The sequence below is a fragment of the Haemorhous mexicanus genome, chromosome 20 (assembly GCF_027477595.1).
Source record: "Haemorhous mexicanus isolate bHaeMex1 chromosome 20, bHaeMex1.pri, whole genome shotgun sequence".
NCBI lineage: Eukaryota > Metazoa > Chordata > Aves > Passeriformes > Fringillidae > Haemorhous > Haemorhous mexicanus.
In genome coordinates this window covers 1990845-2003973 of record NC_082360.1, presented here as the reverse complement: position 1 = coordinate 2003973, position 13129 = coordinate 1990845, and the positions used below count along the sequence as shown (strand labels likewise).

At 42.2% G+C, this 13129-nt stretch overlaps 1 protein-coding gene and 1 long non-coding RNA gene across 3 annotated transcripts in view; one reads left to right on the top strand and one right to left on the bottom strand.

The window, feature by feature from the left end:
• LOC132336691 (myosin-1B-like) overlaps positions 1–870 on the bottom strand; it is a 15783-nt gene extending 14913 nt beyond the window's left edge. For both annotated transcript variants that reach the window (XM_059864462.1, XM_059864463.1), the window contains exons 1-3: positions 667–870; positions 438–581; positions 190–346 (exon numbers count right to left, since the gene is read on the bottom strand). In XM_059864462.1, the coding sequence (XP_059720445.1) occupies positions 190–346; positions 438–581; positions 667–870 (505 nt within the window). The remainder of the gene's footprint in view (positions 1–189; positions 347–437; positions 582–666) is intronic.
• LOC132336706 (uncharacterized) overlaps positions 1–13129 on the top strand; it is a 31988-nt gene extending 18859 nt beyond the window's left edge. The window contains exon 6 of the long non-coding RNA XR_009488928.1: positions 681–13129. This is a non-coding gene — a long non-coding RNA (uncharacterized LOC132336706). The remainder of the gene's footprint in view (positions 1–680) is intronic.

The window sequence follows — 13129 nt, the reverse complement described above, 5'->3', positions numbered from 1 at the left end:
CACATTACTGAGTACGGAGATATCTTTCATTTAAAATGGTAGAAACAGTGCTGTGAAGATAGTAAATTCCAACAGATGTGCGTGTCAGATCCAAGAAAGGTTTAAAAAGCCTCTTCACTTTGCTGAGACAGAGTATCCCTTCAGAGAATTTGTTGGTCCAAGGCCCCTGAGGCAGACAGAGCCACTCACCAGTCAGCATGAACTGATAGGCGTTGTCAGAGATGGAGAAGATGTGTGGAGGGGCCTCCTGGCGCTTCTTGCCTCGGTAGGCCAACACCACCTCGGGGTTGTACACCGGCAGCCACTTGTAGGGGTTGACGGTGACGCAGAAGAGACCCGAGTAGGTCTGCAAGGAAGGGACACAGCACCTTGGCTTCCCCTGAGCCTGGCCCAGCAGCTCCTGAGGCTGCCCAGGGGAAGCTGCTGCTGCCACTTACGTAGATCATCCAGGCTGCGTAACGCTCTTTGAGGTTGTACAGCACAGCGGGTTCGTGCAGGTGGGTCATCATGGCCATGTCCTCGATTTTGTCATACTTGGGAGGGTTCATGGAGAAGATCTGGTCATCCTTCACAGTCAGGGTCTGTCAGAGGAAGAAGGTTGCACACATCAGCTAAGAATCCAGAGTGGTGATCATATGTTTTTCTTCACTCTTGTTTTTGACTCACCTCTCCCCCTTCAGTCTTGACAGTGACTTTTCCCGATTCCCTGCTTGTGATTGTCCCTTTTACAAAGGACTCCTTTGCATGTACCACGAAGACAGATGACTTGGCATCAAAAGGTTTGTTCTGGGCCTCAATTCTCTCCTTCTCTGACTTTCGGAGGTAAGGAGCCGCCTCCCCAAAGATGGCCATCTCAGCGTCCGAAGACATGGCTGCACTTTATGGAGGGGCTTGTCCGCTGAGAACACTGTGGAGGAGGAGATATGTTGCTCAAATTTGCCAGAAAGAAAGCATTTGTTAGGAGAAGAAAGGAGAAATTGTGGGGAAAAAAAAAAATCTTAATATTGCTGGTAGTCTTTTGGAAGGAATTATGAATTTTTGCATTGGTGCAATTCAATATTTATGGGAAATGTCAAAATTATATTTTGGGATATTATTTGGCCTTTACTGAAATCACATTTAAATAATCTTTAGATACTTAGAATTCAACTATTTAGGCACTGTACTATGGAATTAAGAACCTCAAAAATCCTTTCAACTGCTTAAGAACTCTTAAAATTGTTTGGAAATAATCTAATGCTCTTTTCTCACAATTGATAGTTTTTTACAAAGATCAGAATGCTAATACTCCTCTGTCTGAACTGCATACTGAAAACTCTAGCTTCTTAATGACTCAGTTTCAGTATTTAGAACTATGTTATAATTGTATTAATAATACAATTTTCTCTCATTTTATTGACTGCTTGAATCCAGGCATAAATTGTAACATGACTGTTAAAAGAAGATTAATGCTTTTCAAACCACACTGAGATAGTTCCTTTTCTAGTACTTTCTTTTGTTTTTTAAAAATTCATAGAATCTTAGAGAAAAACAAATTTAAAAGATTTAAAGCTCTATTAAGCATTTTAAAAAAAGAAATTTTAAAGCCTGAATTAATTTATCTGAAATATATTTTTCTTTCCCCTGCCCTGAGGAAAAAAAAATAAACAATCACTAGGCAGCTTAGGAAAACACTTAAATATCTCTTTCTTTATAAAGTTAAGTACCTTATATTTATATAACATTTAATCTTGTGTTTATTTGTACTAAAATGAGAAAAGATAACATGATATTTCTTTGTTTGTCTCTGGAGGAATGGCTAGTGGCTTCCAGAGGAGGGGGGTGCTTCTTCCATTTCTTGTGAGGTAGAGAACAAGCAGAGCAGGGAACAAAGGGCAGCATTGCCTTTTACAGAGGTGTCAATCAGAGCTTGGTTTCTTATATTACAGCTCTTACTGCTTTAGTGGTTCCATGGCAAATTTCAGGCAAAATATCACATTAGATATTCTGAGACAAAATGCTGAATTTTGCAGTTTTCCCACTGTATTCTCAGTTCAGTTACACAGCAACAACAGTGATGGCAAGGCAGTGGATCTCACTCCCTTTTAGGTGAGTTAAGCTGTAAGTGAAAAATGTCCCCATGGGGATTTTCTGGCCTGCTATGAGTAGTCAGAGACTTCAAACACAGCTCCTTAAAGAGTGGACCAGATGACCTTATGAGATCCCCTATAACCTGGATGGTTCTCTGATTCAATAATACACTTGAAAACCATACCAACCTTCAGCACCCCACCACCTTATACTGTGACTGCAGTGGATTTAAGAATATACAGTGAAGCAGTGACCATTCACTCAGCCATACACACACCCACCCAAAAGGATCTGTCTCTGTCCCTATAAATTAGAAAATCAGCATCTTACCTCTCGTGACACCAGATGTGTGGCTTCTGGGCTGGCAGCTGATCAGTGCTGTAAAACAGAAATGACAGTTCCCAAATTGCTGCTGAGCAAAAATCAAGAGTGAAAACATGCAGGTGCCTTGAAAACAGATTTGTAATGGAGTCCCCTCCTGCACAGGAGCACCAGAGGCAGCAGGAATGTGGTGGCACATTAGGCTGCCATCCCCTTCCTGGCAGCCTGCAGACCCCATCCCTTACCTTGGAGCTTTCTGTGGAGCCAGGGCAGACGTGTTGCAGGGACATTTTATACGATCTCGCCTGCAGATGCTGCAGATGCCTCCTCTTTCTTCGGTCAAAAATATTTTGGCAAACCCTCTTTGGCTAAGCATTGTCTGGCAAACTGAACTAAGGGCATAATTGTCATTTGACATGACTAGATATAATTAGAAAATTTTGATGTCTTAGAGGCTATATGAATACATCTCCTATAAATAATGTGACAGGGGTGTTAAGGAGGGAATCTGGACTAGTCAAAGCACTTAAAGAACTTGGATTCAGGACTTATGGATTCTATTGCTGGCTTTCCCACCGACTCACTGCACGACCTGGGATGGATTGCTTGGTATGTCTGTGCTGCAGCTACCCCAGCTGTACAATGGGAATGTCAGCTTTTATCTTCCCCTTGTGATGGTGTGAATCTTGTAAGAAATGCCTTAGAGGAATACATTGGGCAAGCCACTAAGGGGGAAGTCAGTATTATGAAAAGCATTTGGCGGATGTGCTGGTAAGATTCTGAAAGCAGAGGAACAATCTCTGTGATAGTGTGATAGTGCTGGTGCCTGAAAGTCATAGACAGGGCAACATAGTATAAGGGACAAAGATTTTGTCACATAAATAAGAAGCTAGGGTGTAGCTGAACTACTGGGGAAGGTTTCAGAGAGAGATGTGAGGTCACTTCTGATACATGAAAAGGAGCATTCCTATATTAGTGCATATATACCAATCTGTACACTTGAAATTGCAAAAGAAATGGGAGATTCTCCAAGAAAGAATAATAAGCATGTGCATGAATTTGTGCTAAGGTGAGTATTGTAAGATGTGCTGTGATTTTTGCTATGTAGATCAGTGCAGCTTAAATATAGATGTTTCTTTTTTTCTTGATGGTGTTTTAATTAATCAGAAAATACCCATATCCAGGACGGGACCTCAGTTGTTTCTTATATTTTTTTTTCCAAGTTTGACCTGTCAATCTGCACCATAAACAAAAGAAATCTTGAGGTAAAGATTTGGGCTTGTAGAGATCTGTGCCATTTGAATACCCATACCTCTTTCAACAAGGAACATGAGGTTTGGTGTTGTTGGCAAACTTGCAGAGGATGCCCCTGAACCCACTGCTCCTGTTGGCTAAAGAGATATTAAACACCTCTGGTTATGTTTCCCCTTCTACAGTGGCAACTTCACCAGACAGCCACGACTTCTTAAGTAGAATGGATAGTGGCTTAGCCATTTCCTCTGCCAGCTCCCTCAGGATCTGTGGATGGATCTTATCAGGTCCCATGGACTTGTGCACCTCTAAGTTCCTTAAGTGGTCTCAAATCTGATCTTCTCCTACAGTGGGTGGTTCTTCATTCTCCCAGTTCCTGACTTTGCCTTCTGCAAATTAGATGATGTGTCTTAAACCCTTGCTGGTTAGCACAGAGGCAAAAATTGCATTGAGTACCTCAGCTTTCTCTAGATCTCAGGAAATTAGGTGACCCCATTTCTTACAGAGAGGGCTGAAACTCTCCTGTCTTCCTTTTATCACCCACATTCCTACAGAAGCTTTTCTTGCTGCTTTTGATATCCCCTTAATTCGATCACAGCCTTAGCTTTCCTCTGCTCCTTGTCACTTGGACACTTTCCAAGTGACAAGAAGCAGAGGACAATTGTCCAATTGTTACTTGGACAATTTCTCTATATTCTTCCTGGGCTACCTCTGTAGGCTTTCTTTCTGCATTTGAGTTCATCCAGGAGCTCCTTGTTCATCCACGCACACCTGCTGGCATTTTTGACTGACTTTCTCTTTGCTGGGATGCTTCACTCCTGAGTTATCCTTGAAAAGTCCAAAGTCTGCTCTCCTGAAGTCCAGGGTTCTGAGCTTGTTTTGTCCCATCCTCGCTGTCTCAAGGATCTCTAACTCCACCATTTCATGGTCCCTGCAGTCAAAGCTGACCTTGAGCTTCACATTCCCCATCAGCCCCTCCTTGTTGGTGATAATAAGGTCCAACACAACCCTCCTCCAGATTGGCTCCTCCATCACTTGTAAAAGAAGTTACCATCACAAGAAAGTCCTGGACCAGTTCAACTGGTTCCAAAGGAGGGCTAAGAACTGGAACACCCCTCCTGTGAAAAAAAACTGAGCTACTTCACAGAATCATAGAATCATTATGGTTGGAAAAAGCCTCCAAGATCACAGAATCCAACCTTTGACCAAACAGCACCACCGCCCTCACTAAACCACAGCAGTAATTGCCATGTCCAGTCATTGGAGTTGTTCAGCCTGGAGATGAGAAAGGTTCAAGGACACCTTCTTGAGGCCCTTCAATACTTAAAGGGGGCTTGTATAAAAGAGAGCAAAGAATTTAAAGCACAAGAAGCACTGGTTTTAAGCTGAAAAAATATAGATTTCAGATAGATATAAGGCAGAAATATTTTATGATGAATGTGGTGAGACACAGGGATGGGATTCCCAGAGAAGTAACAAATGTGCCACTACTGGAGGCTGGGTTTGTTGGGGGTCTGACCATTATCCTTGAGGTCTTCTCTGAGAAGCTGCTGTTGCCTTTCTGTTAAGTCCTGCTCTCAGTGGCATGTAGCAAGCCTGTCTTATGCAGTGCTGTCAGGCTGGGACCTAAGGTAGCTTCTCACATGTGAGTCAGGCTGTGAGAAAGAATTCCTTCCTTGCTCCCTAATCTCCTCTCAGTAGTCAGATGACATTTTCTCTAGCTGCAAATCATTCAAGTTTTATTTAGTCAAAGGCCAAGTGTGTTTGGTCAGTGTTTCCAGGAGGACACAACTGTCACCTGTGTTATGTAGCTATATATTATATGTTATTCTGCTATATAGCTTTCCACAGCTATATAGCAGAACAGACCCATATATATTCTTTGAGGAAAAAATTGTGAAGGAATTCCTGAAGTTAGGGCAGTAAAGGTGAATGAAAGATATGCTCAATATGTAAAATTTCCAATTTTACAACAGGAAAAAATACACTACTGTGTACATTTCAATATAACATCCATAACTATGGTATGCAACAGTCCTACAAAATCTAAATGTAAGTATATATGGATATTCACCTCTAATTCTTACTGCTTTAAAACTTTTCTGTGCATGAGCAACATATTCTTTGCCAGTATATTTCACAGTCCTAAACTCAGGTGACACCCTCTATCATTGTAAACAGAGTTATAGTGGTTTTCTGTTTTTTCAAATATTCTGAATATTTTTATTATCCTTTTACTGAATTGTGTTCTCAAATTCATATTATAGGCAGTTTTTTCCTGATATGATTGTTTTATATTGTCCAGAGACTGCAAAAAAATCAAAATACATAATGATGAAGAACTTTTGTTTAGTTTATGGACCCTTACACAATTTCTACACATTGAGTGAAATCAACTTAGAGAGAGTAGTATCAATTTAAACCTGATGATGTTTATATGCACTGAGGCATAATGACAAATTCAGGTAATTTTCAGTGTGCAGAGAGAAGAATAGAATTATCTATGCTCTACCAGGGAAGCTGAGGAAAATGTCTATGTACTGAACTCCTCTAAAATATGATAAAATGTATGTCATAAAAGAAACTGTCCTGCTGCCTTTTCCATGAGCCACACATCCAGTGCAGCACTGACCTGTGTTCTCAATGTGACCTTCAGGGGAGCCTTTCAGGGCTCTTTTTAGGTTACAGCAACAGCTGAGAAAAGAAGTCGCTGATTCCCACTGCTGCCAGGACTTAATGGAAACTCAGCAGGGGATGGCTGGAGAATTTAATTTCTTCTTGTGTGTTCTCTCTGATATCAATGTCTGCTGCTCTTTGCCCACCCTTTGCAGGGTGATATATACCTGAACCCTTTTCCTTGTCCCTCTCAAGTCTCTTTCCATGTACAAGCACAGAGGGAAATAACATCATGTGCTGCAGTGTTTGCTTCACAAGATACAGGATCCAAGGTAGCAGAGATATCCCAGCAGGACACATTAATAAAACTGAAATTCTTCAGGTAACTTTTGTCAAGCATAACTGGGGCAGTACTATGTGTATTGAAGAATGTGGTCTTACATTTGAATTAATTCAGAAAATTCAGAGTTGAGTGGAGATTTAGAAGTATCTTAATGGTGTTCTGGCATGCTCAGTCCACCTGAGTAGCAAGGAGAGTCATAGTTCCAAAGATGTATCATATGACAGAAACCGTGCCATCTCAGAGGCAGTGCTGTAAACATGCTCCTGCAATGCCAGCATCTCGCCAGGAATGGGAAGTTCTATTTCTTTCAAAAGCAGGTGATAATTTAGAGGCAGCTTAACTAATAGATTGGGAGGGCTTCAGCCTCGTGTCTGGTAGGAAACATTCAACTATCTGATGAACTCAAGGACCCACTAAACTCCAACAATCTATAACTAGATGTACTTCATTATGGAATGAGATTTAAATAATGATGGTTTCAATATCAGAACAAGGTAACAGCATAATTGAATAGCTGGAACAAAAAGCTGAATTCATCTGCCCAGATTTATCTTATCTGACACTGTGTGATTGAGAGATGCTAAAGTCATCATCAGTTCCCTATAAGCTTCAACAGAGCAGGAAGACAAAAGGTATGGGCAGGCAGCATAAATATCTGTTCATTCTAAGCATGATAGAGGGAAAAGGCATTACTCTGAGTATTTCTAACTACCACATAATTGCATTGCAAACTACAAGAAAAACTTTCAGTATAAAAAGACATTTCAATGTCTTAGTTGTTTTGGTGGACTGTTATTAGTCCTTGCAAATATGGTCATCTTGATCTAACAAATCCCAGCTGACAGCTCCTGGTGATACCTCACAGTACATTTTCTGTTCCAGAGGAAGTCCCTTGATGACATTAAATTTGGTTAGGTGTAAAAATAAAAATTAATACGTTAAAATATTTATTTTTTAATTTGACTGTTGTCTTCTACCTTCACTTAAATAAGAATATACAAAAGGGACAACTCTTTAGCTGATATTTTAGTACACTGCTGTAAAACACCTTGTTCATTAGAAGAAAGAGCTACAGGCCAAGTGAAAAATGTTGAGTTATTGCCATTTTGACTAAAAAAGCAGCAAGTATAAAGGAAGAGGATCTAGATGAAAAATGTAGGTGATTTACATATCTTGCTTGAAAATGTATTGATAAAATCATTCCAAAATAGCATGCTGCCATGAATGACTTGGACACATGTGAGAAGTTTGGTAGATGGTACAACCAATGATATTTGCACAGATTTGCATAAGTCTTCCAAGAGAAGATTTATATATTAGCCAAGGCTTTGCAGGGACCTATTCAATATTGTCAGTAGTGCTTTGAACTAGGAAAATACACAAGGACAATGGAAGAACAGGTAAGAAATACTGAGGAGTAATTAGGCTGAAAAAGTTAAACTTAAACATGGAAACAATAACCTGAAAACCTCTTAAGTAATCTTTGACAGAATACTGGTGTGTTGGTTTTGGGTTTTTTTCCATCTCGGCTCCTTGTTCACAGGCTAGGAATTTCAGAAGTAATCTCAATGAATAATATAAAGGCAAATAAACTAAACATTGCATTGAAGTTTCAGGGCAAAGTGAGAAAGAAAAAGTAATTTGGACTATGTTTACAGAGGTCAAAAATGGAGATAAATGTGAGAAGAACATCATGGTAAATCAGTGGATATCCAAAGTTTTTGTGTCATTGAAACTACCAATACTGATAGCACTTCTTAAATTTCCTGCAGTGAAATTAGAGAATCAATTATAGAATGGATTCATCTGGAAAGAGCCTGAAAGAACCTTCCACTATCCCAGGCTGCTCCAGCCCCCTCCAGCCTGGCCTTGGACACTTCCAGGGATCCAGGGGCAGCCACAGCTTCTCTAAACAACCCGTGCCAGGGCCTGCCCACCCTCACAGGGAAGAATTTCTCTCTAATGTCTAATATATAACTCTTTTTCAGTTTAAATCTGTTACCCCTTGTCCTACTGGGGAAAAGTCCATTTCATGCTGCCTTTCCTAGAACACTGCCTCATGGCAGGGAACCTTTGCAGACAGGGGAAGCCAATCACTTCTGCTAATAAATCATTAGCACATTTCTTGTCAAGCTTTTGACCTGTGCCAACAACACATCTCCTGAGCAGATTTAAAGGCATAACTGGACAGCTGGCATTTTCTGGGACCCTTCCCAATACAGTCTGCATCCAGCCTCACCATGCTTGATACAGAAATAGTTTACTTCTATAAGCACAAACAGTTCCATGCCAATTGGCCTAAGTTCCTGGACATGTTTAATTTACTAGTGGAGCTGCAGTGTTACTCTGGAAGGGTTTGGAGGAGCAACAGCAGTATCTGTCCTTGGGAAAGGAAGGACCTGCTGGAAGAAGCAACAACACCTTGATGAAAAAAGGGAATTAAAATCGATTGTGCCTCTATTAACTTTCTGCCAAGGCTTCCATCTCTTCAGGGCTGGGCTCCACTACAGCTGGATGCAAAACACAGGGGAGTCAAAAGAGAAGAGGCAGATTGAGGGTAGACTCCAGCTACAGGCTGGAGTTCACACTACAGCTACTGCACAGTAGCGAGGAGGGAACAAGGATCTGCAGTGCTGACATTCCCATGGAAGAGGGAGGAATTTATTGTGCTGAAAATAGATCCTTCTTGAGATGAAGACAGGGCAGCTGCCTCACCCTTTGCCAGCTGTTAACCATGGCTTCCCCTGCCCTGTGTTCTGGGACTGGCTGTTAATTCAGGAATTACAGCAAGGCAGCAGAGTCAAGTGGGGAAGCGGTGGCATGTCACCATTACTAGTCTGTATCCCTTTAGGACACCATCCTGAGCCCCCATCCACGATTTTATCTTGGTACCATTCAGCTCACAAACTAGAGACTTGACTTGAGTGTGTGGATTAGGAGATAGATGTGGAAATAACACATGATATGAAATACCTTGCTGAACACCCTGAGGCTGTGTAAAGTGTTTTCACAGTGTCTCTTGCAGGCATCTCATTTGGAAGCTGAGGATGGGCTGGACAAATGGGTGGTTGTAACCTTTGAAAATTGTCTTAACTGTCTCTACTGTTCAATCAGCAGCTAATTAGTAGCTGGCTGGCAGTTGATAATGAGAGCAATACCTCCATGGCTCACAAGGAGTCTTATCTTTCAAAATCTTCATCAAAGCCATGTGAGTGAGTCACAGATTGCACCTTTGCAAATTTGCCAATAACACTAAGGGATTGGAGTGACAGAGATTTAATCTGACTGCAACTCTGAATGAATAGGGTTTGTCAGATAAAGCTTATTGCAGGGAACTGATTTTTTCTCCATCCGAAGGCCAGTTTTGGTGATTCAGATGCATTCAGACTGTTCTCAGACATTGCAGATGCAATCTCTTGTGCCTATCCAGGGATGTATAACTCCCAGCTCATTCAGATTTCCTTTTTGTTGCCCTTGCATTCAGATTTCTTCTGCTTATAGCTATGGTGGCAATCCTGTGCCTCAGTGAACATGGGGAGTCCTGGTGTTTAATGTGTCAGTGAAACTCTTACCTTTCTAATGGAAGTTGGAGCCAAGGGATAAGAAAACAGACTTCATGGATAGCCATGCCCAATACTTTTCTTGAGCTACTGTAGTCCCAGCTAGACAAGGCAGGGATTATTCATGGTGGTAACCAAGACAAAGCCTTTCCCAGGTGGAAATTCAAGTTCTAACAAGTAGAGAGCAGAAACCTGTCTTTACATATGACACTATTTCCTCAAAGTATTAATAAATGAAGCCTTTAAAAAGAGCCACAGTATGAAAGCAGATGTGTCAAAGACAAGATATCTCAGCTGTATCCTGTAGCCAAGAAAATAGGAGGTACTGTGAATATTTAGGGAAGATTGTGTCAGCATAAGGGAATCATCCAAAGGGAATTAAAAAGCTAAATAATAGATGCCTTTTGGCTTGAAAATGGGGGCACTGGGTTGCCTGCTGGAGCCTTTCCTGTCAGCTGCTGGCTGCTTGTTACCTTAAGCAAATGAAAATCACACACAGAAAGATAAAGTTTTTGATGAAGCCATCAGTAGAGCATGTGGACTGCAGGCCAGAGCTACAAACCACAAACTTACCTCATGGGGATGGCAGGAAAAAGCCAGCAGGGATGTCAGAATCCAAGAAGTCTATTTTTCCCCACGTCATGGGCTGGCCCTCCCTTCACAGGGTTCCACAACTGCCAGAGTTATCAGGTACTGGCTTTAACCAGCTGCTGCTCTCCCAAGGGAGACAAGTCATACTGAGGAAGAGGAGACAGAGATTGCAAACTCTGCAGGTGGAGAAAAGGTCCCTGAGGGATCCCCAGCATGTGGGTGTGAGTGGCACTGTTGCAAATTGCTGGCTCACTTGGTTGTCTGGATTATAGGTGGTGAAGGTTTGGTGTAGGTGTAGTCCCGTCCTGCTGAGAAAATTTCAGGTCAAGATTTCTTTTCTGATCTGCAGTGTAGGAGGATTAAAAAGGCAATGGGAAGGAAGAACAGAAGATAATACCTGTGCTTTATACTGGACTAGCAACTTGCCAGTTCTTCAGCCTTGAAATATATATTGGGCATCAGTATTCAGTCAGCTCAAGGCTAGCAAAAAGCTCTAATTAAAGAAACTAATAGGAAATCCCAGGGTGAAAGAGCAACAGGAGGTATGATGTCACTTTTTTAATTGGCAGAGTTCTTGCAATAACTCTTCTGAGAAATAGGAACACCACAAGCCTCCTGGGAGAAGCCAGTACTACTCATTAAATCCCTTGCATCTAAAGCCAGTCACAGGTGGACCATGTTAGCTGTGACTGCTGGAAAATTTGCATTATAACATGAAAACCAGGATTGTTTATAGGTTTCTTGACAACTGAGATGGTAACTTAATATTTGATCCACTGCTGTGTAACACTGCAGTAAATAAAACAATCCCCTGTTAGTTCAAAGGTAAGATGAGAGCACAGCAGCAAAGAGTGACTGAAAATAAGAGCTGAGTGCATTAGCAAAAATCACGTGTTCTGTGGGTTTCCCAAACAGGCACAGTGATGTGGATTGTACCAGTGTTGTACTTTGGAAACTGTTAGGGAGCTCTGTATAAAGTTCTGGTGGCACCTCTGCTGAAATATTCTGTGTTAACCCAGCATTACACATTCAGAAGTTAATGACTCAAGGGGAAAAGGGGAGCTTGTGAGACCACAGGGGAGCAAAGAAACTTCCTTGAGGGAGGAGCTTGGAAGAGTTCAACCTAAAGCTCTTGGGTCTTGGCCAGCACCCAAGGGGCACTAGTGAGCCACCCACTTGCTTTCAGGTGCTTTAGATCCTTACAAATCCATCCTACATCATGTTGCCTCCCCAAGCTCTGTCTCGTGCACTTTGCAAACTTGACTTGCCAGGTTTGAAACCCCCATCAGCCTGGAGCCAGAATCACCAGGCACGGCACGAGCCGCTCTGCCCAGGCAAGGAGAGGCCCCAGCTGGCCCTGACTGCAGCAGCTTTCTGTGCACTCCATGAACACACAGAGAGCTTTGCCTGCCAGGTGTGTGCTCTGCCCAGAGGCACAAGCAGTGGCTGTGTCTGGCACTGCCTGTGCAAACAGAGGCTGTCCTGGCTGCAGAGCAGCAGCACCTGGGCTCCAGGCTCTCCATGGCCGCTTGGCAAGGGGGACATCCCTGCCCTGCTGCTGCCTGCTGGCTTCTTGTGACAGACATGTCAGGACACAAAGGCCAGCCCAGAGCACTGTCCTGGCAGTGACTCAGCCTTGATAACATCTGGCTGAAAAGCACAGGAATGATGAGATAGGCAGATGTGCTGAGGCTTTAACATTGTCCCATTCCTCAAGTGCTCCTGGTTCAGGCACATCACAGTCCTGCTTTGTTCTGTGTGGGATCAGGAGTCTAGACCTGGTTTTCCTCTCATGGATTTCCCTGGCAGGTTTTTGAATGAATGGAAACCTTCAGTAGCCACTGCATTGGTGGTGATGAGTTGTGGAGATTGATTACAAGAGTTTTGAAGAATATGTGACACTAAATGGTCTCCAAATGATGGTTCTTCTCACAGGGGAGGTACTCTTTGGGCCATGAATGTTCTCTCCTCTATTTTCTGCCACACATGAGCCATAACCTTTCCAGATTTATGATGTGGACATCTGCCCTGTCTTGGCCTGAACTATTCTGTCAGCAATACATCCCTAAGGATCCCAGACCAGTTATTTTTATGGATGGTAGTATCATTGCTCCTTGGGGTTGGGTTTCAGAAACAGGGAGATTGTTTTTCACTGACATCTTAAAATTTGAGGGGGAGATTAGAATTCTCTAGGGAGTAAGTGTGGCATTTGTCTCTGTCAGCTGCACAGAGTATATAATCTGTTCCTATAAAAAGAACACCAAGATTTATACAATTCAGGACATCATAAATTATGCTAAAATGTGGGGTCTTCTGAATTCAGGAAACTGAAATGTAAATTAATGGAAAAATAAAAGTACACCCACATTTGCCTGCA